This window comes from Phasianus colchicus, chromosome 1 (assembly GCF_987193195.1).
Source record: "Phasianus colchicus chromosome 1, bPhaCol1.hap1.1, whole genome shotgun sequence".
NCBI classification, from domain to species: domain Eukaryota; kingdom Metazoa; phylum Chordata; class Aves; order Galliformes; family Phasianidae; genus Phasianus; species Phasianus colchicus.
In genome coordinates, this window is record NC_143436.1 from 37594006 (window position 1) to 37616086 (window position 22081).

At 36.3% G+C, this 22081-nt stretch overlaps 1 protein-coding gene across 1 annotated transcript in view; it reads left to right on the forward strand.

Moving 5' to 3' along the window:
* Positions 1-11214, forward strand: part of TRHDE (thyrotropin releasing hormone degrading enzyme) — a 208174-nt gene extending 196960 nt beyond the window's left edge. The window contains exons 16-19 of the mRNA XM_031589702.2: positions 4108-4275; positions 4756-4896; positions 9796-9877; positions 10903-11214. Of these exons, the coding sequence (XP_031445562.2) occupies positions 4108-4275; positions 4756-4896; positions 9796-9877; positions 10903-11046 (535 nt within the window). The 3' untranslated portion in view covers positions 11047-11214. The remainder of the gene's footprint in view (positions 1-4107; positions 4276-4755; positions 4897-9795; positions 9878-10902) is intronic.
* The last annotated feature ends 10867 nt before the right edge of the window (positions 11215-22081 follow it).

Genomic DNA, 22081 nt, shown 5'->3' on the forward strand with positions numbered 1-22081 from the left:
TTGTTGCATTCTTATCTGAGCATTTTAGCCTATTAAACAAGACTATAAATACAGTCATCAAGAAAAATAGACCTAAGTTAAATGTTAAATAGCTCCAAAAATAAAGAAGAATGTTTCTGATTAATGTTCTTTGTCAAATATTACCCTAAATGGTATTGAAATTTGTCTCTTAATCAAAGGAGTCTAAAATGTGTGCAATTATACTTTAAAAAATTAGAACACAGTTTGCCCAGAAGATAAATAATTATGGTTCAATTTTATAAATGTATCTCCAATTGTTAGAACATACTTTAAATGGGAGCAAGTATGTACCAATTAATTATAACTTAGAAGATTATTCTTAGCTCATTGTAGAGCCTTATTATTTGCTCTTGAAAAAAATCCCTGTAAAGGCACAGCACGATTTTAATTAATTTTTTTTCTAGCCGTTTAAATTTTCACTTTTTTCCCAAAGTATTTAATTTTTAAACATGAGCTCTGTTAGCCACATATTTCATTCTCAGACTCATATCTGTTAAGCAAGAAAAATAAAGTTTAGTAAATTGAATCACTGTTCAAATAAAAGCCATTTAAAGTGATGCTTTCAAAAGTTAATCTTTATTTTTATTCTTCAGAAGTATCCATCAATCATGTTAGTTCTTTAAAAATGAAAGCATCCTTGAAGGCCCAGATGAAGTTTAATGTAACAAGGGGATACGTTCTGCAGTGTTACTTCCTAAGCAGTATTGAAACAATAGTTAATTTTATCCACTTGATTCAGTTAAAACAGTGGGCTAACGTTCCATGTGCTGATCCAATGGCATGGAACTGCAATTTTGGAAAAACATTTTCCATTAAGCTATATAATTTAAAAAGACTATAGACTAGGGAGGTTTCGCACGTTTAGATAATGATGAAATACTGGCCCATAATGATTTCAGAGGAGAAAGAGCAAAAATCTCTACAAATGGAGAAAATTCAATTAGAAGGCTCTCTGTTGAGGCAATAGTTAAAGAGAAATTACTTTGGGGATATTCACATTTCCATAAACAATTTTCATTTCCACAAAAAAGAACTCACTGTCTACAGTTCTGATTACAGAACTCTCAGAGGAGTAATTTGTAGCTTTTCACAGTTTGAAGTTTCATAATTTCTAAAGATAGCATTTTAAAAATCAATATTTGTTTTTTCATATCTTGACTTGTGGGGGGTTGATTTTTTTTTTCGTACTGTCCTACTGACTTATTCACAGAGACCTAAAATTTTCCCTAGAGTGACTGCAGAGCTGAGAATATGATGCCCAAATTCACTTGCAGTCACAGTAGTTTTTTTAGCGTGAAGCCTGGTTACCAGACTGCAAGCATGGAATCAGAGCCATCACTTGTCTAAGTCCTTCCTGCTTCTCAGAGCATGCAACGGAGCATATGGTCACTCACTTAAATCCCTTTAGACATAAGGGACATCCCTTAATATGGCCTAGCTGGAAAAGCCTGTGGAGTTGATATGTTTTGTTGCAAGTTGAAAAAATGTAAACCTCATGAGTGAGGAATGCCAACTTTTCTGGGGTTCAAAGCATCTTCTTTGAGTTACCTTTGTTGCTGACTGTACCCAAAACCAGAGTGACAGTCCCTCCAGCATACACTTCCTTCCTACCTGAATTAATGGCACAATCAGTCTAAAAAGAATTGCCTTTTCCAGGTGCCTTATGGTTCCTTAGAGTATCTGTTGGCTGAATTGCATCTCTTGCAGTAAATGAAAGTATTCTGGCAAAGCTCAGCAAAAACTACATGTGCTTTTAAAAAATGATTTAGTGTTTATGTGTCAAGATATAAAGCCCTTCTGGCAGTGAAATAAGACTTGGCTGGGTTCAGTTCTTCATATGGGATACCACCTGCAAGACAGATTTGGGACAACCAGTTGTTTGGTCCCCTACTTTCTCTAATTTATCATTTACTCTTACGTTTCTTTCCAATCTATTAAAACCTAAATCCCAAATTAAAAGGAAAAAAAAAAAAAAAAAAAAAGATATTAGCTGGTAAGTAAGTTGTTCTGTTGAGAATCGTTAGTGTTTGAGATATCCCAGCGATGGTGATTATGCGGGACAGCTGGGGATGGGGGTGTTTTCACACGGTGAGTTAGTGGTGGGAGAAGAGGAAACAAACAGATCTTGAGCCATGCCAGAATCTACAGTATAACTCCAGTCTGCCCTGGCTACATGGCAAAAGTTCATTACAGAGGTGAGCCATTGCACCTCTAATTTTTCCTTAGAAGGCAAAACTGCAAGTATGTGATAAGTATAATTAGATGTTTCATATTACTTGGAATTTTATAATAGGTTGCATTTCTCTTGCTTACTCTTTTAGCTTGTCTTTGGAGAGTTTTTTCTTGAATAAGTATTTGAGTTTGTCTGTGTAAAATGCAAAATACCTTAACAGTAATATAGACAGACCTGTGAGGAAAAATTCCCCAAGAAGCAGCTCTATCATGAGCTTTGTCCACTCCGCATAAGCAAAATTCATGTGGCAGTCTGCATCTGACCCTGCAGATGCACCTGCAGATCTGATGACTGCTTACCAGAGAACAAGAATAAAGCCTCAAAATGTAGCTTCTCCAAAAAAGCATAGCAGAAATGCGGTGGGCATTGATTACCCAAAGGTCTTCAGCCAGAAGGAGAAGGGGGATCCAATTTTTCTTTCCATTTTGCTTTCATTTAGCTTCATATTCTTATTTGTTTTCTCAAGAGAGGTCATAGCTGTTGGGACTGGTTAACAACAATCTTCATCCCTTCACAGTCACCATTATATGGCCTCCTGCCTCCAGAAGTGATGAGCAGCCAAAACTTCAAAATGTTAAAAACAAGGTTGTTCTCATTTTCCATGGATTCAAGCATGATCGAAAGGATCAGCTGAAGCTTTTTATTTTTATTTTTACAAAAGCACCACTAAAGAAGGCTGACAATAGAAAGTTTCAGTGGAAAGGTTTTTTTTCCTGGAGGTCAAATAGATAAGAGTTAAAGAACTTTTTTGGTTCTTGAGTGATGTGATATAATCTGAGGTGTGAGACATTGGTAAAAGTCTTAAAATTGTGATGAAACCTTCTGTGTTGTGTAAGATTTGACATCAAATTTTACAGTGGAAATTTAATTCTCTATCCGACTATATTAGTGCCCAGATGATGACAGAAGGGTTTTGTACTTCTAGATTCTCTGAAGAGGTCTTGCATGCGAACTTCTACAAGTGATTCAAGCCAGCCTCTAGTAACTAGAGAATGGTGTTTTGGTACAATATTTACCAGCAAATGAAGGGTGCATTTTCTGCAAATGTCATACTTCTCTGAGAACGGGTTAGCTTTATCTCCAGGAACACCCTTCAGTTGGCAATTGTTTTAATTTCTATGCTTGCATATGAAGCATAAGCAGAGTAGGAAATTGAAACCTCGGCTGAGATCTTGTTAGAAGAAAATGGTATAAATGCACATCCTATATAAGTTCTGAATTTGGCTTCAAGAGGCTGTTTCATTGAACCGTAGTCTGAGTTTATAGTATTGGAGTAGCATATTGTTTTACAACCATCCTATAGCATAGTAGTTTTTGTATTAGTATTAATAAGCTGAGTAAATGACCACAATTCTACATCTCTTTACTTCTGAAAATATCACTTTTTGATATAATTTTTTCTTTATTTGTATGTTACTGTACGAAGATGGAGCACTTCGCAGCACAAGCAATGAGAATTGATCAGCTCTCATTTTAAAACCTCAGTACTAAGGAAAGAAGGAGGAGTTTTGGCACAGAGCCCAGCAGCAGGCTGATAAGATCCCATATTAATTTGCAGAGCTTATGTTACCTGTCCTGCAGGTTACATGATACATTACATGTTGATGAACTGGACAGCCATGATTTATGTTCTTCTGCCACTATGACAGGGTTATGAAAGGAATGGCAAACATGCATTATCAATTAGAAAATCCATCAGGATGTCTGGGAAAATTTTTGTGCATTTTGGAGATATAAATGTAGTTTTGCACGAAAACAGTTGGAATCTCCTAAAAGTAGCGATGTTCTTCCTTAGTTTCCAACATCAGGAGGCTGCTTATTTATCAGAGTGCAATTGCTGATTTCTTTTTCAGAATCCCACTTAATGTGAGAGACATTGTCTACTGTACAGGAGTTTCACTGATGGATGAAGATGTATGGGAGTTCATTTGGATGAAATTTCATTCTACATTAGCAGTTTCTGAGAAGAAAATATTATTAGAAGCCTTAACTTGCAGTGATGACAGAAACTTGCTTAACAGGTACAAAAAATTATGTACAGATTTCTATTTAAATGTTCATGTTATTTTATTAATAAGCATGAAATATAAAACATTATTTTATTTCTGAATTGTCTTAAGTTCATTTAGCAATGTTTGAAATCTTAAAATATTTTTTGTTTTGTTTTGTTGGCATACTCTTTTTGTAAATGTATTGACCAGTCTGATTTTATTGATTTCATAAAACTATACATGAAAGATTCTACTCAGCTTTTACTGAAATATTTTGCATCCCTCCAATTATGCTGTCTTTAGGAGTACCAGCATTCAATACCAAAGCTCAAGATTCATCTGATTCATAGATGTGTCTGATCTTCAGAAATAAACCACAAAACTTACTTGGAGACTTAAGAAAATCATTTGACAGTAGCTATTTTTTTTCAGAGTTTTTAGATATGCTGTTGTTAGAGTATGTGTTGACTGAACTAAAAAGGATTTTTTTTTCATTTTTTTTCCTACCAGACTTTTGAATTTGTCTCTCAACTCAGAAGTTGTCCTGGATCAGGATGCAATTGATGTGATAATCCATGTTGCTCGAAATCCACATGGAAGAGATCTTGCTTGGAAGTTTTTCAGAGAAAAATGGAAAATATTAAATGCCAGGTAAATATTAAAAAAAAAAAAAAAAAAAAAAAAACCATGAAATTTATGTTCATTTTCTTGTTTCTGTGTAGTTTGTGTAAGTATTGTATGTGTATGTATTTATATATGTGTATGTATTTATGTATGTTCCTGAACCAAATCCATTCTCTTTTTCTATGTATAGAAATGTATCTAAATATGAAATACATACATGTAAGTGACAAATACATTTATTCTTATCATACCTAGAAACATTTCTCTCTTAATGATCATCTGTGTGTATATCTATTGCTGTACTGTGTCTGTGCTTAAGATAATGAATTCTGCCTTTGTGTCAAATTGCTGCAATTTTACTTCCACGTAGATAAAAAAGCAGGAGTTCCCAAAGGAATTTAGCTGGTTTTAAGTCTGATAGAAAAAAATCTTTTCAAGCACAGTAGTTCAACTGCCATTGAGGACGTGGAGGGTAGGGAACAAAGCCAAGCTCTTTTTGAAAATTTCTGTTTTCAAAAGGATTTCTGATGCTTTTCTTCCGTGCTGTGTTTCAGTTGAGTTCTAAGTAACCGAAGAGCAACATTTGGAATTAAATATAAATGAGCAGGAAGAAGATGGGTTTGTTCCTTATACCGTGAGCACTATGAATCCTTTGAACGTGTGCAACATGCTCCTACTCAGATGCATAGTCAACGTTTGAAAATCATTTTTTGATGAAGATTTTGATATTAATTCAATGAATAAGAAGTTTATTTAGTTATTTATGAACAGCCAGATGGTCTGAAAGATTTCACAACTCATACTGACAGACTAGAAAGGACCATAGCTCAGATGAAGTTCAAGTTCTCAAAAGCAGATGTCCAAGAAATTAGGACCTCAGGCTAGGCCACCCTCATGGTTTTGGTAGATATTGCCAGATGAAGTAGGAGAACTGTTCCATTCTGGACCCATGGGAAGCCTTCTGTTGTACCACAGAGTATTTTAAATGATGCATTTAAAATGCTGTTTTTAATTAACTAAATCCTTCTCCTTACTAACTAGATGCACAAACTTGCAGTGTTTCATATAATCAAAAGAAGAGTTAAGGAAACTCGGAGATTATGCAACTTCCCTAAAAATTAAAAAACTTGTTCATTCTGTTTTGGATGATATTTTATAGTATATTTTAAAGGTTGTAGAGGAAGTTTGGCTAGGAAAACAGGTTTGAACTGAAATTTGGCTTGGGGAGTTTACATCGCAGGAGCATATTTTGTGAAAGCTGTAAGACTACTAAGAGTTTAAAAATCAATAGTCCTCCACTGCTGGTATGATTATTCTAGAACTGGACTTTTACTCAGAAAGATCATGGCAAAGCCATTATTATTATGAAACCCAGTGCAATTTAATATGCTCAGAGTAGCAGCTTGTATTTTTTCTTCCTTCAGAAGGGATATAGGGATTTATGCCTAAACTATTTGGGCATAAATTTGTCAAAATTTGCATTGGGTATGCTCATCTGACAACTTAGCTAACAGCTGTGGTATTAGGCATGGTCAGAGTTAGACGGTGTGGACAAATGGACAAGATTTAGAAACAAAGCTTGATGCCAGATTTTTTTTTTTAGTGTGTTTTAATTTTTGATAGCTTATGTGTGCTTAAAATTGTAATTTTACTTATCTCTCTTTGTATGCATTGCTGTTATCTGAGCTCATAGCAATCAGCAAGGCCTCATTGAAAATCTTTTAATGTCCTTTTTTTTTTTTTTTTAATGAGAAAATAACAAAGTCTATCTCTTTGCACAACACTGACTTTGTATTTCATAAAGAGTTTGATCTCCAAACACAATTCAGAATCAACAAAAGGACTGTAGCAGTTGCTGTTCGCCCTGTGCATTTTTTCTGACAGGGACGTCCAATGGAATTTCTATAATTGCCAAAGGATTCAATGCAGTGGAGTGAAATGCTTCATACAAGCTGCACTTACACAGTGTTTATTGAAAATAACTTCAATTTGTAATTACGGATTAAAATCTTCTACGAAAGTATTTCAGAATGAGGAATTGTTCTAACACTTTATTCCTTAAAATATCCAGTGAAACACATAATAAAATGCAGAATTATACTTCTGATTTAAGCTTGCTACACTACTACATTTTTAAAATGCAAGCTTTATTGCTGAATTATAGCTCAAGTGTACTCTGTCTCAAGACATTTTTTTTCTACCATTATAATTAATCATTTAATTTTATGTAAAACTATAATACTCTGTAATAAACATTAATTTAATAAGGTGATATCTCTATGGTATTTTCCATTGAATTTACTGGAGAAGATGTTGATGTATGAGATAATAAGAAATAGCTGAGGGCAATAGAATTATGCTATAATGATATTTCCTCTAACTTTAAAACACTGCATATCAAAGAGTTGGAATGACAGCCAGATAATGTCATCCCTTCTTATTTATACATTATGCTTGTATTCACATTGCACAGAAGATATCAATAATGTCTGAATTCTTTAAAAGCACTCATGTTGCTTTTACATAGGCTACCTACAAATTAAGGTACCCAGTCTTTGTGAGAAGTCAGTGAGAGTAAGACTGTAAGGATTTAAAAAATTCTGAAGAAGAGAATTGAAAACATTATGCTCAAATTCCTATTACCTGAACATGCAATTGGACTTCTAAATTATTTTGATCATGCATGCACATAGTGTCTGTGTGTGAAAATTGACAGCTACCTACAAGAATTCCTCCTTTCCTTCGTGCCAAGTGTCAAGTTCCCTCAATTTTGGGAGATTTGTCAATAACTGGGAAACCATTTACATCTGTCCAAAGTGGATGGAATATGCTGCCTCTCAGTTTCAGTTCATGCAAACGCAGAGCCTGTACAATTGTAAGGAATCAGAGGATCGCTTCTGCAGAAGTAAAGGAGCAGGTGGAGAACCCCTGACTCGGGAGCTGAAATGTTTAAGGTTTTGCTTCTACAGTGCTGTTGTTTTTTTTCCGTGAAGAGTAAAAAGACTGATATTTGCAAGATTTCTCACGTGCACGTGTGTATTTTTATGTTTCACACTTGCAAGATGCCATTTTAGGCTGTAGCTTTACTGTAATTTTTGCCAATAGAGCCCATTTTATAATTGCTATTAGTGACTGACTTTATAACAAATATACATAATGGTCAGTTCTACATGAAGTTATAGTTTTCAGTGGAAGGAATTTTGCTACTTCTTGTTCATGCTGTGGATTCAATAAAGAACTGAAGAAAAATAAAAACCCCCAAATGGTTTTTATGAGGTCACTTCTGTAAAGTGGATTGGTAACCTTGTCAAAAGACTCCATCAAGAGGAGGTTCCAATCTTCCAAGCAGTCAATTATGATTCTAAACTGAGAACCTAATAATAAAGGGCTTTGTTAGAAAGCCTAAACTTGCTTAAAGGACCATGAAATCCATGCTTCCCATAGGAGGTGTTTGTCTCTGGATGACTCTATACACTAGTGTGGCTGCAATTTTAAAAAGAGGCATGTACTTTCTGAAATACCCATGAGAATTAAATTATTAGTGCTCACGGAATAGGATTTTTGATCCCTGAACCAGTGTTTCCCTTCACACAAGCTCAAGACAGAGAGAAACATGGTATATACCTTCCTCAAAACAGAAATTTCTCAAAAAACAGCATTTCCCTTCTCTCTCCCTCTTATTCCTCTCCCCCATGCTGTCCCTCTTTCTTTCTCTCTTCCCTTTTGGAAGGACTGTCTGGCTTACAGTACCTAGGTATGTAAGAGTAATTAATTTCAGGCTAATAGAAGCAGAACAGAAAGCTGTGACTCTGCTAGTTCATTTCATTTTGAACTTTGAATTCCACTTCTCAGTCATTTTGTAAAAGCAAGGTGTGAACTGAATTATTCCCTCAGAGAAACTTAATTGCATTGAGGTCTATTGGCATTATTTCTGCATGTCTGACAGGAGAGCTGAATTCCATATCTTCAGAGCAGTCATGTTCAAATTAGCTACATATTTCTTTGGATATATGTGCAGATAAAGATAAAGATAACTATTTGTGAAGTGCTTCTTGCTGTGCTGAATGACAGTTAACTTGAAAAGAATTGCTTTTGGTTTACAATGAAATTGCATTCACCATACTGAAGACATTAGAAAAAAAAAATAACAACCCACAGACTGTTCCAACATGTGATGCAAAACTTCAGATGTAATACTGTTTGAGTTGCTATGTTTGAGAAGCTGAAAAAAGCTTGTGGAGAACAAGATGGAAGGATAGTATTTGAATGGCCAGTTTCAAAGCAGCTTCCCACAGAATGCCATTGCTGATTGTTATTGAACAGCCCAGCTACAAATCAGCTTTTAATTATTCTTTGCCCAAAATTTTGAATTTTCATTGACAAGTTGATTCTTTGAAGATGTTACATGATAGCCCAGGGGATTATTTTAGCACTATTATTTTCTATCAACATTGTTTATTTTAATAATCTGGTACTGGAACAAGGGAATTTCATTCAGTTCTCTTATCCAGTAGTTAATTGTAATGCAGATGAGGTTGATAAATGGAAAATACAGGGATAGCTGCAGTACTTCAAAAGTCTTTTGTGATGGTAGAGCTAGGAGGGCTCCTCAGAATATTTCTCCATAGATGCTGCTCTTCTCCTTCAATTGTGCTTTTGAGCTGCCTGGTGTCATGATGTGGAAGGCTGTTTTGTTAAACGTGCGATGTTCTTCCAATTTGGTCCTCCCCCTCCTTTGGAAGTCTCATCTGTGACTGGGGTTAAACCCATACTGCTTAGTAGTGGCTGACTAAAAGTTATCTACTATTGTCTTGGATCTCCAGAATTGATCCCACGTCTTCTCCTTTGCGTAACAGAAGACTACTCTCTCAGTTTCATCTGGCCTGGCTCTTGCACTGACTTCATGCATCTTCTTTGCCCTTGCAGGTACGGAGAAGCATTATTTATGAATTCAAAGCTTATCAGTGGAGTCACAGAATTCCTTAATACTGAAGAAGAACTAAGAGAGGTAATTTTTGAATGACTTCCAGACCATGAGGCTGTTTTTATTTTAAGGATGAAGCAGGGCAGGAGCAAGAATGTGTCAGCAGCTACTAAGGACAGAGAAGCTGAAAAAATGTGTGAAAAGGACTGGCTTTTTCACTTTTTAACCCATAGAAAAGCTGCTGAAAATAAGTTTTAAATACACAAGGTGAATTTGGCATTATCAGGAAACAAAAATATACTAATTGTGAATAACAGTGGCTAAACCTACCTGATTTTATACAAGTCAATATAACCGGCAATGTACTGTGCAGATCAGCCTTGCAGCTCTCACTTAAAAAGAACAGTAATTCAAAGCACACCAGTGCCATCAGCTATAATAGCCCAGAGGCTAGGGCTATAATTTGAGTATACATGAGAACAGAGCAGAGACCTTTTCGCTTTGTTGAAAAAAGATCAAAGTTTTATCATAAGGGAAAGAATCTGTTTCAGGCTTTCATCAAACGCATACCTGCTTGCTTTGTTGCTATTCGCTTCCCACTGTAACCAGCCACTCCTTTTCTAAACAACCAGCTTGTATTATATCATCAAAAGGATTCTGCAAATCAATTTGGTAAATAAACTCTTGAAATCAATTTGGTATAAAGTTTGGTTAAACAAAAGGACATCAAGGCTGCATTCTGCTGACATTTACAAATAAACCTGAGTTAGAATCCTTTACAGTGCTTCCAGCTAAGTTTCCTAGGTAAAAATACAAGTTCAGAGCAGATCAGCTATCTGTGCAGTACAGGAGAGAAAGAGGAAATGGTATTAATGTGATCCAACATTGACATGTCAGTACCTTCCAGTGCCATTTGAAGCATTTACTTCATATATAATTGACAATCTACTGTCTTTTTACATTTCCTATTAAATCCTTGTATGTGATAGTACATATACTTCAGTAGTGATTATGCAGATTTGTCCTAAATGCCTGACTTGTTTATGTGAACTGGAAATATTTGCTTTCTTTAGTTCTTGCAAATTTAACTTGCTAAATTGTATTTCCAGCTAAAGAACTTTATAAAGAGTTATGAGGAGGGAGCTGCTGCCTCTTTCTCTCGTGCTGTGGAAACAGTGGAAGCCAATGTGCGGTGGCAAAGACTTTATAAGGAAGAACTATTCCAGTGGTTAAGAAAATCCTTGACACACTAATCTGTCTTTCCAGCTGAACTTTTAGCCAGAAGCACTACAAAAGGAAAAGAAGTTTAAGAAATGATCAGCATTAAAATCATGAAGACAAGATAAAATTGCAGGGAGTTTTCTTTTTCCTTTTTCTTAATTATGGGGGGTTTCGTTTGATTGTTTTTTTTTTTTTTTTTTTTTTTTACACTGGGCTGTTGTGAAATTGTCAATAAGCTTTTCAGAAGAGAAGGTCATGAATGCTTGTGAAATCTGATCCTCAGTGTACACAACCAAACATGATATTAAGTGGTGCATGTAAATGTTGAAGAAAAACTAGCAAACAAAAAACCCTTCAAAGACTATTTTGTGCATGCTTTTACTGTCTCTGCCTGTATTCTAGCATGCTTATGTATAACAGCCACATTTTATATGTGAATTCCAGTTACATCAAAGATGGGCATTATACAAAGCACAAAGACTTCTCTATGACAATCAGCGTTGCAATGAACAAAAAGAAGGGAAGGAAGAAGAAATGCAGAAGGATTCCAAATTAGGGCAGTATGAGATATAAATTCAGCTTTCTCACTAGCTGCCAATTAGTCCACCATTTAGACTGCCTTTTGATTGTCACAAAGGTGCCAGCTCATTTTTTGAGTTGCCAGTTGTTGTAGCTGCAGTTTCCATATTCCCATATTTAAATTATCATCTTACATGGGAAGAGAGAGAGAAAATGAGAGAGAAGGACTTCATTCATTCATTCATGCACTATAATTATAAATTTATTCACTGCTGATCAGTGAAACTGTGTAACTTTAGCTGTGAACATAGTGTCTATGAAGAGAACTTTGCATTGATTTTATAAAATCTGTGAATCACTTGTTCTGAGCAAATTTACAAGGCAGTGATATTCATGATGGGTCACCTAACCTGTGCAGTAATAACTTATGCAGCTGATAATGCACAAATATTATAAGTAGACATAGGATTTAAATGGAAATTAGGAAAAGAGGAGAATATCTTCCGTTCAAAGACACAAAAATTAACCAACCACTGTCTCGCATGCAGTAGACCAGCATCAGTAGTGACCTACTATGACAGACAAATCATATTCTGCATGTGGGCAGTGTCTGTGCAAATATGGACTGTGCCATTGATGCCAACTTAGAAAACTGAAATATGGAGAAAGAAATCTGTGCGTGTGTATGTATTTGTATAGGATAATACCACAAACACGGTTTTTCTCTTTCCTTGTATTTCACATAGAAGTGTTCTAAATGAGTGATACTTTTCTTGTTTGTTTCTTTTTTCTGAGTTTTTAATTTGAGTGGTCAGTGATGCAGTGGAAATGTTAGTTGCACAGTGCCCATCTGCACCATTGGTGCTATTTGATGAGGACAAAACTGATTCATCTTGGGGTCAAATGCTCTCCTCTCCACGATGGAGGAAGACAAACAAAAAAAAATAATAAAACTACTGAGTCTACAGGAGGCAGGTTGCAGTAATTTCAGAGGGTGGTTATAGATGTATAAAAGTGTTTCTTTATCCCAGCCCTGTCCATCTCAACCATCTGATCACATCATTGCCTGTACACTGTACACCGAAAACATGTGGTCAGGCAAATTAGAGGATGCACATTTTATTGTGCTGTTTCCTTCACAGGGCATGGAAATTACCAAAATGTTTTATACTATCAGTTTCTTAACTCTAGTGAGTTGCTTGTGAATTGAAATATTAGTGCAAAAAAGAACCAAAACCCAGCATCTTCAGTTATTATCAGAGTTGTGTGGAGACAGTATTGATTTCTGGGCTTGCATTCCCATGGCACTCTCTCCCTCAAGAACTGGTAAATATCTCATAACTAAGCTGTCCTACCACTATCATGGGCCATTTTGAGCCTCTTATTTTGTGTTATTACCAAGGTACTGTTTGCAGACTAAGTGCATGAAATGCTTGAGTGGTCATCTGTTCCAGGGTACGTTAGCTTGACCACATATAACCAAAAGAAGGGGTAATCCTGTTCTCTTGTACTGTTAACTCTTTGCCTTATAGTAATCCCTAAACCTCTGTGCTGTGTTGCAGTACTAGTGAACCTAGTGCCCAGAGACATTATTGTATCCATGTTGAATGAAATCCTCCTCCTCCTATGTATTTTACCTACCTCACAGGCATGTTGTGAGGCTTGACTAATGTTAGCAAAGCACTTGAATATCCTCTAAAGAAAGGCATTTAAAAGTGCAGAATATTATTTTATGTGGTTGACTAAACTCAGCCTCAATGCCACTATGTAAGTGTCACACTTTTAATTTCTACTGAATGAAATTGTATGTGGATTTGTTATTATAAAAAAGCAAGCCAAATACTCTTTATATTTGTAATGAAGCCCAAAGTTATAATCTCCAAAGAGTGCACAGAAAGCCAAGCACTCAAACGTGAGTTACTTTGGGGATTTCAGAGAAAAGAAAGGTGAATAATGGTTTTCCCATTTCAAATTCTGTTCAAGACTGTCTTTGATGACTTTTGTTTTTCATTACCACAGACTAAGCCACATACCTCCAGACTGCACATAGAAGTTTTGGGCCTTTCCACTGATAAAGGGCAAATTAACAATGTGTTTCAAAGTTGAAAATTTAATTCAGCCTGTGTATTCTGCACAGTGCACAGAAACTTCCATTGTTGTTCATTAGAATTTAAGTTCTTGCACATTTATCTGGTTTTGGATGCAAATCAATATTGTAGTGACCTTGAGCAACTGGTCTATCACAAATTTTAAGCCCTACATGTATTTGTTATACATACCTATTGATGTATTGCTTATAATTGTTGTATTATAATGATGTTTGTATTACAGTTCTAATTAAGGTTGACTTAGTCTTTCCATTGTAATTTTCTATTCTTTTTATTTTTATATTTTTTATTTAAGCTGTTTCACACTGAATCAGGATGAAATTTAAATGAACTAAATCCAACAAAATTATAGTTTTTTTTTTTAAATAGTTTTTTTTTACAATATTCAATCCCCCTGTATTTAATCATATGTCTTAAGAATTATTTTGTAGGAAGTTTCACACAGCTATGTGTTAAAAGGACAGTTGATACCTCATGGGAAACTCTAATAGTCTTCTTAAAATATATATATACATATATATATTTATCTGATTGATATTTTTTTCTCCTTTACCAGTCCTTTTCTTCCTTTGTCCTCATTTACAGATGGACACATTTTTATAATTTGGATTAGGATTAATAAACCAAATACCCCAAACTTCTTAGCATTTTCAAGTACAGAATGTAAATCTGTTCCTTTTAGTGAGAGGAGATGCTGCAAAATGTGAAACCAGTGTGGATATGGCCCTTATTCAAGCTTAGAAGTCATTTTATAGAGATTTGATGAGGCCTTTGTGTGACTTGAGATTCCTTGCACTTATTAATTCCTACAGCTTACTAAATCGTATAGGAAGGCATAGGGACACAATTTTATGCTGTCATAATAATATGGCAACATATTGTACTTCTTTAACACTGTCCACTACAAAAATTCTCAACTTATTACTTTGTAGCTGGTAGAAATACTATTCTTATATCCTCTGCTGACAGCTATTAAAACAATAGTTGCTGCTAATTGTGACTAGAGCAGAACAATGAGGAAGCTTGCTTCTGAAATGAAATGTCACTTCTGCCATTACTGAAAGTACTTTGAACATTAAGTTTGACTGATTTAGATGGAAAAACTTCATATGTCATTAAGTTCTTTCAAATTTGTGACCTTTGATGATCTTTTCAGTGAATATAGCAAGAATTCTGATACTACGATGGGAACTGAAGGTGAATTTTACGTAGCTTTTTGGCTGTTGTGGATATTTCATTGGGCTTTAGAGTGTCAAAGGAGATATCACCATTGATGCAGAGAGGACTTTTCACAGCAAGGATCTTAAACCATACAATTAAACCTAAATCTAAATTGCAAAAAAATAAAAGAAGAAAATGTCATGTGTATGTACGTATATATGTGTGAAAGGTCCTCTGTAAAGATAATTTTCCCATAAAATGTTAGTCAGTCTAATTCTTTGGATAGAATAGGATGGATATCTGATGATGAGGGTGGCTTTGTTTAAGTACCAGTGTAATAAGATCTTTGTTTTCCACATGACCATAACCAATACTGCATGCAGTGAAAATAGACTTTGAGTCAAATGTGAAACTTTCTCTTTGAGGAAAAGCAATGTGACTTTGGAAACTGTCTATGTAATATAATATATTTACCACCACTTCTGATACAAGTACTTAGCATATCAGACCACCTGTCCTAAAGCAGAGCTTATAGCCACAGTGTCAGTATGAGTATGAAGGAGTAAAAGCACTGTCCTGTTGCTAAGCAGCCTGAATGCAGGCTGTTCTCCCAGCTTTAGGTGGAACAGCCTGTAAACTGCAGGCTGTACCATCCACTGCCCATGAGCCTGCCTGCATCAGGAGGGCAGCTGGAGTGCAAAGAATCTCCATCCAAGTTTCTGTCAGCTAGATGGCAGGGACAGAAGGTCTCTGCTGGCTATGGGTTGTGGATGGTCTTTGGAGATTAGCATCATTGCCTCGTGTGACCTTGGAAACAAGTCCAGCTAGTGAGTCTGCATTGAATGGAAAAATCCAAATCCCTGCACTGCAGCCACTGCAACTGGAAACTGGTGACCAAAATCTTTGTAAAGATCTCAAATATTGTAGTGTCTGTTGTTGAGAAATCATTTCAAACAGTCAAAAATACATTAAATTTTCAAATATGCGTAAGAATGCAGACAATCTTTATGATATTTTTTGTTAATATTGAGAATGTGCCATGAGTTCAGCCCATTTTCTAACATAGGATTTGGAAAGATGCCACTACAAATTCTTTGTGCTTTAGTAGTACTTAGTGTACTAATACCACCAAAAAATTCAGGTGTCTGTACAAACATGTGTGGCACTGGTGTCTGTGCAGTTCCCTTTTAACATCTAAAACTTTAAAAAATGAGCCATTTTGTTTTTCATGCAACTGTGGGAGCTTCTGCCTATCTTCTGAAATCCAGAAAAACTTGACTTGTGTGAGCAACCCCTGCTGACATAAGGAATTTATTTTTCAAAGAGAAGGAAGGAGAGGAAGGCAGTGCTGTGCATGAGGATTTTTTACTGAAGTAAGGCCATATGCCCTGGTTGGAGCAGAATTTTAATGTCAAGTGTATTTTGAAGAATCTGGTGGAACTGAAGTGCATCTTGTGTCTTCATGCTGGCAGTGGAGGGCAGCTTCATCTCAGAATGCCCTACGTTGTAACCCAGTTGAGGTCAGCTTGTATAAAACACTTTCTATGTGGAATGGTTTCAGGGTGGCTTTGTGTTTAAGGAGAACCACCCACATGCACAAGTGCTGTGGATTCGGAGCTGGTGTCCTTTCTCTGAAAACAGCGTTTATACTTTGCTGATTTGTACTGAGTGATTAAGTGTGGAGTGGTAAAGTACTGTTGCTGAATACTTTGCTTATTTTATGTACACTGTTTACTATGGAGTGATGTTGGTGAAGAGCATGTGGATGGGCAGCACTGTAAGAGTATGGGGTGCAGCAGGGGCTGTGAGCCAGAAGGCCCCACCGTTTCCTGCTCAGCACCATGTGGGTTTGCCCGATAAGGATGTCCCTGGTGCAAAGGAGGCCAAGAACTGAGATGCAGTCTCTGTTCTGTGCAATCCATTTTGATACAGCTAATTTGTTCATCTCTGTAATTTCAAAATGAAATTCACTGAACTGATGGCACACGTGTGGCCATGGCTCTTCAGACAGCGCAGCATGAGACAGATCCCTTGAAGTGACCGATGTGAACTGCAGCTGAGGATCTAACCCATTGCTGTCAGAGCAGCCCTGAGGTGCCTGCTAGGCTGGTGTACAGACTGGTTCACATGTTTGTGTGTACGCTTCAGTAGCACGTATTTGATGACAGATTTTTTTGTTTTGTTTTTCTTTTGCTTTTTTTTTTTTTTTTCTTTGTTAGAGTAATACTTTGTGATTGATTCCAGTGTGATAAAGCTTTATAATAATATGTTTGGAGAACTGCAGAATACTGTATTGTGAAGAGTGTGGCAATGACCCTCTCTTTCCTGCAAACAGTAGATTTGAGCAACGATGAAGTTCCCTGGACATTATGTGGAGAAATATTCCGAGCAGTTCCTAACAGAAACATCATTGTAATTACTGTATAACTACCCTGTACAAAGACAGCTTTATTATATGTGTAAATGTAATTTTGCTATGTTGTTTTTATGTTCAAGGGACAATAGACTTTGGTGTGGATGAGACATACAGCCTTATAAAAACAGATTGCAGTTCCTGTCTGATGTTTTACTGAAAGGTGTTTGTTTGCTCTATTTTTGCAGAAGATAAACACATACATAAACTGTTTCCCTGAAAAGTAATGATCTATGCCACTACATATGCGTCAATGACATAATGGACTATAATATTGAAAATAAAGGCTTGGTTATAAATTGCATTTTTTTTCCCAAGAGACTCCACACGTAAGATCTTTTGACACCTTAAGAAGAAAGAAAAAGTCCGGCAGCTATTAATGCTGGTTATAATGGATGAATCTCTCTATTAATTCTGTCTCACCCTTAGATTAATTCTGAATACTGTAATTAGAAGAACATATTTTTCCGTCACTTCTCAAATCTGTACTCTTATGGAGTTCAGTTCTTTGTCAAGTAAGAGGTGGAGCTTGTTCAGCTGAGATACAATTCACTGGTGGTTTCACACAAATAAGTGTTTGCAAGATCAGAATGCCATTTACAGGAAACACAGATCACTGCATTATCTCAGTTTTGTCTCTACGTACCAGCTATACATGCATATATAGCTTCTAATTCTGGATCATTTGCTTTGACAAAGCTATCATTGCTTATTCATAGTTAGACCTCTCACTCAAAAGTTTCAGCTCAGGAAAGCAATTGACCACAGCTCAGCCGTGTATGTAGGCAGATAGCCAGTACCCCTAATTTCTGTGGAGTTAATCATGTGGTTCAAATTATGTAAAGTTGGCAAGTGATGTAGTCATTGGTTTCAAGCTCAGAATATAGTGATGTGCTCAATTTAGAGTCGTTAGTTTTTTTTTTATTGAGCCAACTCCTCTTCTTGTCTTTTCATTTTTGTAGGAAAACATATTTTGCATATAAAGAGAAGATATTAATTGATTCTCAGTTATCTAAAAATGCCAATTTTAATAGCGTTTTTCATTTAGTGTTTGAAACATCTTAGGATTTGGGAATATGAACAAAATTATTCTTATAATGTTAGTTATTGAATATACAACACTAACCAGCAAATTAAACCACTAACAAGATAAAATATATGAATTTATGTTACAATTTACCAGAGAAGTGTTCTTCTATGATATGCCTTCAAAAATGACTCCATAAGTATGAAACCAGAATGTGTTCAACATAAAATTTTATTCCACACCAAGAACTGACTAAATGGATTTTTTTTTTAAATGAGAAGCTTTATCTTCTGTATTTTTAGCAGAACAAATTTGAATTTTGTCTCTGATAATAAAATTTTCTATAGGAATGTGTAATTCATCACTGTCTTAATTTTCTGACGTGGAGACACAGCTAAGATAAATAATACCCAGCCTTTTGATTATGTTCCCATTTCAGTTGAGATAACAGTTTAATAATGCTGAATAGATACACTGAGGTTTTACAAAGAAAAACACGCAAGAAAATGTATTTTTTTGACAAGAGGAATTTTTCAAAGCATTAAAATGCTGAGATTAGTAAAAAGCAGAGATCCTGAGAAAATACAAAATTCAGGCTTGGAAATATTTTTAAGCTGAGACCGGAATAGAGAGCAGTGCCTGTCTTTTGTGGTTTTCTAATTATGTAAATTTTGAATAAGCAAAAATATCTTTTCATTGCTAAAAGTGATTTCAACTGGAATGCAAATCAAATGATTTTTTAATAGAGTGCTTGAATTCAGTCGATTATTTTGCTTTTTTGAAGAACAGTTTTCAGTAACAATGTGAGATGTGAAATATGTGCAATTATTTACCCATTGGATAAAATCATGTTCTCACTGAAGTCAATTGGAGCTTTGACATTGACATCACTGGCAGTAAAAGCCAACACTGTATTTTTCAGAATACACTTTTCAAGAACAGAATGTCTTCTTTCTTTTACAATAAAGATGTTTTCTTCTGTATTTGCACACCTTAGTGTGCTGAAAAAAAAAATAAATAGGAATCTGTATGGTCCTGATTTCGCAAAGCACAACAGGTGCTTTGAGTGCGGGTAAGCAGAGCTGGGTCCTACCTGAGCACATAGCATCCTACCCATGGAACACTTCACAGGGTTCCGGTGGGACTAGAATTGTGACCTTCCTATGTGCACCTGTCTATGAACTATGGAAATGTATCCTTCATGTCTTTCTCCTAACTTCAGTTCTGACACAGAAATACAGGACATCCGAAGAGGTGGTTTGGGAGCTGGTACAGAGGCTTGACATTAAGATGGGATCCTGGTATGTAGAATGAACAGTGGAAGGCTAGGGTGTACTGCCTCCCAAAGGGGGGCCTCGTCCTTCCCTTTTCTACTACATAAACTTCTCTGTGGGAGTTAAAGCAGGTGAGACAAGCTGCACAGCCACCCTGGAAGCATCCTTAGCAAAGGAGGCAGGGTGTGAAAAGTGAGAAATGGCACTTCCCTCTGAAATCCCACTGGCAGAACATCTCCTAATCATGCTTCAAAAAGAACATGCTTTTTTTCTTCCCCAGTGCAGCCACAGCAATCAGTAGCACTTCAGTCAGTGGCTGAGCTGCTTTCAAGTTGAACATTTTCATACAAGACCAAATGAAGAGCTGTTTATTTGCTCTCAGCTCAGTATCTTCAGTCAGAGCAGAACTTTAAAGACATTCATTTGCTTTGAAAGCTCAGCAGCTGAGCTGAAGGGAGAGAAGTTAGAGACTTTGGTTTGTAAATTGACTTGAGTATTTGCTTATTCAGATCTATCTTAATAACGGAAAATCAGTTTTTCCTGAATAATTCCCTGCTTCCTCCTATACTTAGCAAAAAATATCTAGCTTCTTTTAATCTGCACTTTCTGGATAGAAGCCATCGTGCAGGGCCTGACTGCTATTAGAGGTACTTTGACTCCTACATGCTGGAACAGAGCAGGATCAAGGCCTCATGAAATGAAAGAAACCATTCTGTGAGCTGGTGGTAATCCTGGCTCTTCTGAGAATGAAACGCATAAACCACATTTTAGAGGAATGGTATTGAGAACAACCTATTTTGGTGGACAAGGCTGCATTGTGGATAGGATGGGAAGCTGAGAACAAAGGCAGTTGTCAAAACAGTGCAAGGAAGGTAAGGCTGATTTGATGTGAAATAATGAGGATGTGCTTGGGAAATTAAAGCCTCATTATGTTGAAGCTTAGTCTTTGAGTTTGCAGCCATATACACAGCTGCGTATACTGTGCGATCTAATTAAAACAAACAAATTGCTGAATAGTTAGAAAGAGACACACTACTGAAATGCCTGCAAGTGATTGTAGTCGTTGTTTTCATCTTCTGCTGATGTCAAATTACAGAAACTCCTCTGTACTGAACCTAGCTTGTTATGTACTGTATGTCTATGCCAATTGGACATACAGTAGAACAGGGGCTAATTCGGCAAGGCCGAATGAGAACTGCATCAACAGGGCCATAGGGAGAGTTAAGTCTCAGGTGTGTTTCTTTTGTATTACTTCCTCATTCTGACACAGACCTGCCGCTCTCCTTCTCAGGCCACAGCAACTTTAGGAACAGCTGGGAGAGTCTGGGTGTATTTTGTATGTTTTTGTCTTTGTATCAGCTTGTCTCTAAGCAGTAATTAGAAGGCTGCAAGAAAGAAACCAGTGCAGGGGGTTCTAAGTGGCCCTGGTCTTGCATGGTGCTGTCCCTGTCCCACCAAAGTGCCTCAGTATCTGTTGAACTACAGGCGCAGCAGCAGCAGCATTACATCTCAAACCCCTGTATGGCACTTTCTGCACTTTCCTTTCTCAGTGATGCTAATTACTCACTCTACTGCCACACCATTACTTTTAGCAAAGTAATGCTTCTGGAACTTAGTCAGGAATCGCGTTTGTTATACTTACCATCATTTTTGACCTGCTCATTGCAGAAGGTTAAGAAAGAGGAGAAAGAGGGGGAGGATAATGAGATGCTATTACATGACATGTCTATTACACTAATTCATTTCATGTGGCACAGAACTGTTGCCAGTGATAAATGCATGTTCCTGGTGCAATTATGAGATGTACCTTGAACTTTTCAACGATAAAACTGTCAGAAGGTTGCAGTGAGCTCAAGCACAAATGTGAGACAGTCCCTTAAAAAGATGAAACAGCTCACAAATATGATTTCAATAAATGGTATCATTTTCAGAAATGCATTTTTAGATCCATTAACTATTTATAGTTAATATCCCAAATGGCATTTTTATGTATTGTTTCTGCTCTACAATCATGGATGTAACCCATTTGTTTCCATCCCACTCAGTTGCTTAGCAGATTGAATTTGAAACACATTTCTGTAGTTAGCATAATTGTGTCATAATAGAAGGCTTAACACAAAAATCAGCATGTGTTTCCATATGTATAAGTTTAAATCAGAGCAGTTCTGTCCCTTTCAAAGTGCCTAAGTTTTTGGATATTTGATGTCACAGTAGGTTAACCCAAGCACATAAGAACCTCAAGGCAGGTAATTCCAAAGGAGGTTGCGTCAACTTGAAAAGCAGAGGCACATGGGAGAATGGGAAAAGGGGAGTGGGGTGTCTTTCTTGACTGTTTTCTGAAAGTCTGTGCAGCTGTAAAGGACAGGCAGAGGAAAATTCTAACCAATGAAGCTGGAACAAATGAACAAGACACAAGTGAGACTCTGGCTCTGCAAAAAGCTAATAAAAAGAGGATTTAGGATAAATTTTGACTATAAGAAAGGAAAAAAAAAAAAATAGAGAAGGTTATTCTGCATCAATATGTTCCATTTAATGCTAATCAGTTGCGATTATCTCCAGCGGAAC